The sequence below is a fragment of the Arachis hypogaea genome, chromosome 1, assembly GCF_003086295.3.
Source record: "Arachis hypogaea cultivar Tifrunner chromosome 1, arahy.Tifrunner.gnm2.J5K5, whole genome shotgun sequence".
Lineage (NCBI taxonomy): Eukaryota > Viridiplantae > Streptophyta > Magnoliopsida > Fabales > Fabaceae > Arachis > Arachis hypogaea.
The window spans coordinates 96,641,814-96,645,156 of record NC_092036.1 but is presented as its reverse complement, the minus strand read 5'-3'; the positions used below and the strand labels follow the sequence as shown (position 1 = coordinate 96,645,156).

The 3,343-nt window shown below is 34.1% G+C and overlaps 1 protein-coding gene across 1 annotated transcript; it reads right to left on the bottom strand.

Annotated features, from left to right (window-relative positions):
- Positions 1–566: 566 nt before the first annotated feature.
- Positions 567–3,029, bottom strand: LOC112698802 (glutamate receptor 2.8). The gene is made up of 4 exons (XM_025751663.3): positions 2,561–3,029; positions 2,071–2,374; positions 1,585–1,994; positions 567–1,210 (listed from the first exon to the last, which is right to left on the bottom strand). Exons 1-4 carry the CDS (start codon positions 2,885–2,887, stop codon positions 818–820), a joined length of 1,434 nt encoding a protein of 477 aa, XP_025607448.1. The 5' UTR covers positions 2,888–3,029; the 3' UTR covers positions 567–817.
- Positions 3,030–3,343: the final 314 nt, after the last annotated feature.

The following is a 3,343-nucleotide window of genomic DNA, read 5'->3' as shown; positions in this document are numbered from 1 at the left end:
TAGTTCCACTTCTGAAGGTGGATAACTGCTCATTTATCTTAGGGTTGTTGAGATATTACTTCTGGAAATGGATGAGAGATTTTAGGGGACAATTACTTATTTGAATAAGTGCTATTTGTCAACTCATCTCGAGCCCGACCTCTTTCATGGGAGGTCAGTTAGGTGGTAAGGCCAACCTTTGAATTAAACATTTTTGACTTACTTGAACCTGAACCATAGTGTTGGACCAAATAGAAATGAATATTGATTTACTAAATGAATCAAATTATGTATTATTTTTAAGTTTTTTTTACTTTTGCTCTTTACATAATGTCAAGCATAAAAGAAAAGTAAAAAAAAAAAAGTGAATTCTATTCAGATAAGCTATTTTGATAATCAATTTTATAATTAATTCTTAATTTTGAGTTTTTTAATTACCCTGTAAATTACGAAAATAAATTAGTATTTGTATTAATATACATTACTTTTTGAATATATCTGTAAACAACATTTAAAAAACTAGTATATAAATTTTTATATAAATAGTCACCAGAGTTTAAATACTATTGTTAATAAGTATACAAAAATTTTAGAAAGTCAACAATGTTTTGCCAATAGTTAATTAACATATCAAACTTTGGATATTTTATCAGTTTTTACATATAATATACATCAGTAAAATTTACACCTACATCACTCAAATATAGTACTTGTACACAATACACATTGAAAACAAAATGTAAATAAATAAAAGATTATATTTTACAAAAATGGTTGGTCATCTAACTAGACTTAATTTTGCAATTAACTAAGGAGTGATGGAAGGCATGCAGCAATGTTAAACGGATTCCGTTGTATGTGATGAAGAATCATCATCGGTTGTTGGATGAGTTTGCGTAGAAGTAGAACTAGTAGTGCGGAACAAATATTTGCGACTATATGCTTTGGCCATGGAAATTGGTGTTCGCCAAATCACTGTCTCGGAGACAAATAATGCCAACAAAGTTGCACTTCCTGTTACGAGGAACAGCCCTGAAAAGCTATAAAACGTGAGACTGCTCGGAGAAGACGACGAGGACGTTGTTGTTGAAGCATCAGCTTGGTCTTGCCATCCATTATTCATAATCTTGCCAAAATATTTTGCCTCGATCTTATCCATTTCGTCACTCTCAGTCACTTCCAGAATCCCTCTTGAAAACGCAGCTGTAAGATTAGAGTTTCTTGCAAATGCCTGATCACGAGAAGCCACAAATTAGTATTAGTATAAGTATTACACATAACATTAGAGTTTCTTGAATTTTATTTTTTGATTTTTCAGGAAACCTTCGTTTAAGAATTTATCGTTACTCAATGCAATACTGTATTCCAATCAACTTAAATCGGTTAGAGTTTCTTTGAATAAAATAAAGAGAAGTGTTAAGTGTAGTAGATTTTGTAATTTTCTAATTTTTTAATGGTATAAAATTATATCTAATAATATAAAATTACTTACTTTTCTTTTGATGATTAAGTGTGGCGAAATTTTAATAAAAGTTCAAGCTTCTAGACTTTTTCTAAAAGAAAAGTAAATACAGAAATGAAATGAAAGGTGATGGAGAAACTTACAAAACCAAAGCCAGCAGTTCGATAGGTTGGACCAGCGATCATGTAATTAGATCCATATTTTTGAAGGAAGAGTTTAAGGTAGGGAAGTTCATCGACTATAGCTGAAACGCCACCGCCACGGCTTCCAATCTTCAAAGCTTGGTGATATTGAGAAACGCTGCCATAAGCCCTGAGCTTGGAAGGGTTGAATTTCCACTTGTGTAGCAAGAGATCATAAACGAATGATCCAGTTTGGTATCCAACATAGTAATCCCCTGTGCGTAGATCATCCACGTTCAGAAAACTCGGTTGAAGCTGCTCCACCGTCATCATGGTCGTCAAGCTCGCCGTGTAGCTTTGCATCAGCACAAACGCCAACAGAAGCCACACCATCAACACAAACCTTGAGCACTTCTTCACTACTCCCTCTCCTAACATACCAATAACAAATTATATATATTTTAACTTAAACTGATAGAAGAAGAAGGTAACACTAACATTACTTACTTTCAGGAAGAACGGCTTGAGAAATTGGAAACCATAAGAAGTAGATTGGGCTTAGTTGTTGCGAATTGGCTACCTGCTTGTTCCTTTCCATGATGAGTATGACAGAACCTATGAACATAGAGATCATAACTATGCTTAACCAAAGATCCCAGCTGAAGGGTTTCACAAAAGTCCACATGCTTTGCTCCCTTCCCTGCCGAGCTGCTACAACCATTTGAACTCCTGATTCTGTATATGGCAACGTGAAATCAACAAACTTCGAACGATTCGCTAGTATTGTGATATCCCCTACCACAACATCATACTGCAACATATTCAATTAGTCCAATTGCATCGTATTATTAGTCACTAATAAGGTTGAAAGTTGAAACCCATCTGCAGTTAATTTCACGTGAAATTAATACTTAAGATCTGAGAGTTTTCAGCTATCAACTTTACGTAAAAATTAACTGCAACTGAATTTTCATTAATATAATAATGATGAAGCTACCTTTTGGGGGATTTGTTGTACAAGTGCATCGTATGTTCCAGTGCTGCTCTGTCCTGATTCATTAACGTCGTAAGCTTCAATTTGTAGTGAAACTTTGAAAGGTAAGAAGGTTAATACGGCATTGAAAACATCCATGCAATATCCACTGACATTGTACTTGTGCTCATCTTCGTCCCATATTACGTTCACAAATTCCGGGAAGCCTTCTTTCTTGGGCACCCCTACTCGCAGTTTCACTGTTTCTTCCATGGATGCTGTACTTGGCGCAACCAAAAACATTATGACAAGCCATCCCACAAGGTATGACAAGATCTTGTTATTAGCCATCGATCTTACAAGATCAGATCTTAAATCTTGTCATGCAGCAGCTCCTTAGCTTCTCCTCTTTGTTAATTATATATAGATTGAGTTGATGGATTTTGTCCAGAAAATCATTAGGAATTAAATGCTTTCCTCTCCTGACATGTGTATATCTGCATATGTAACTTTTAGTTTTATATTTCACAAGGTCAACGAAAATAGTTTTATATGTCACACTCAAGATGAATTTAGTCAAAATTCTTTTGCGTGAGATACTATTGTCCAAAATCTTTATTTCAAATGAGCTCTTTTCGCAGAATCATTGAATAGTCATTATTATTATGGAAAATATATATAAGAAGCTAAGATTGCACTGATCATTAGCTTGAATAGTATAAAAAATAAAAGTAAATAAAAATGGGAGCAAAATCAACTACGTACGTCGCTCCAGAAATTTCATAGAAAGTATGTTTATTATCCACT

Coding starts and splice junctions, on each gene's coding strand:
- LOC112698802 (XM_025751663.3), bottom strand. CDS start 2,887: ATGGCTAATAACAAGATCTTGTCATACCTTGTGGGATGGCTTGTCATA. Junction 1,995..2,070: donor TCAAGCCGTTCTTCCTGAAA/GTAAGTAATGTT, acceptor TTGGTATGTTAG/GAGAGGGAGTAGTGAAGAAG. Junction 1,211..1,584: donor GAACTGCTGGCTTTGGTTTT/GTAAGTTTCTCC, acceptor TCTCGTGATCAG/GCATTTGCAAGAAACTCTAA.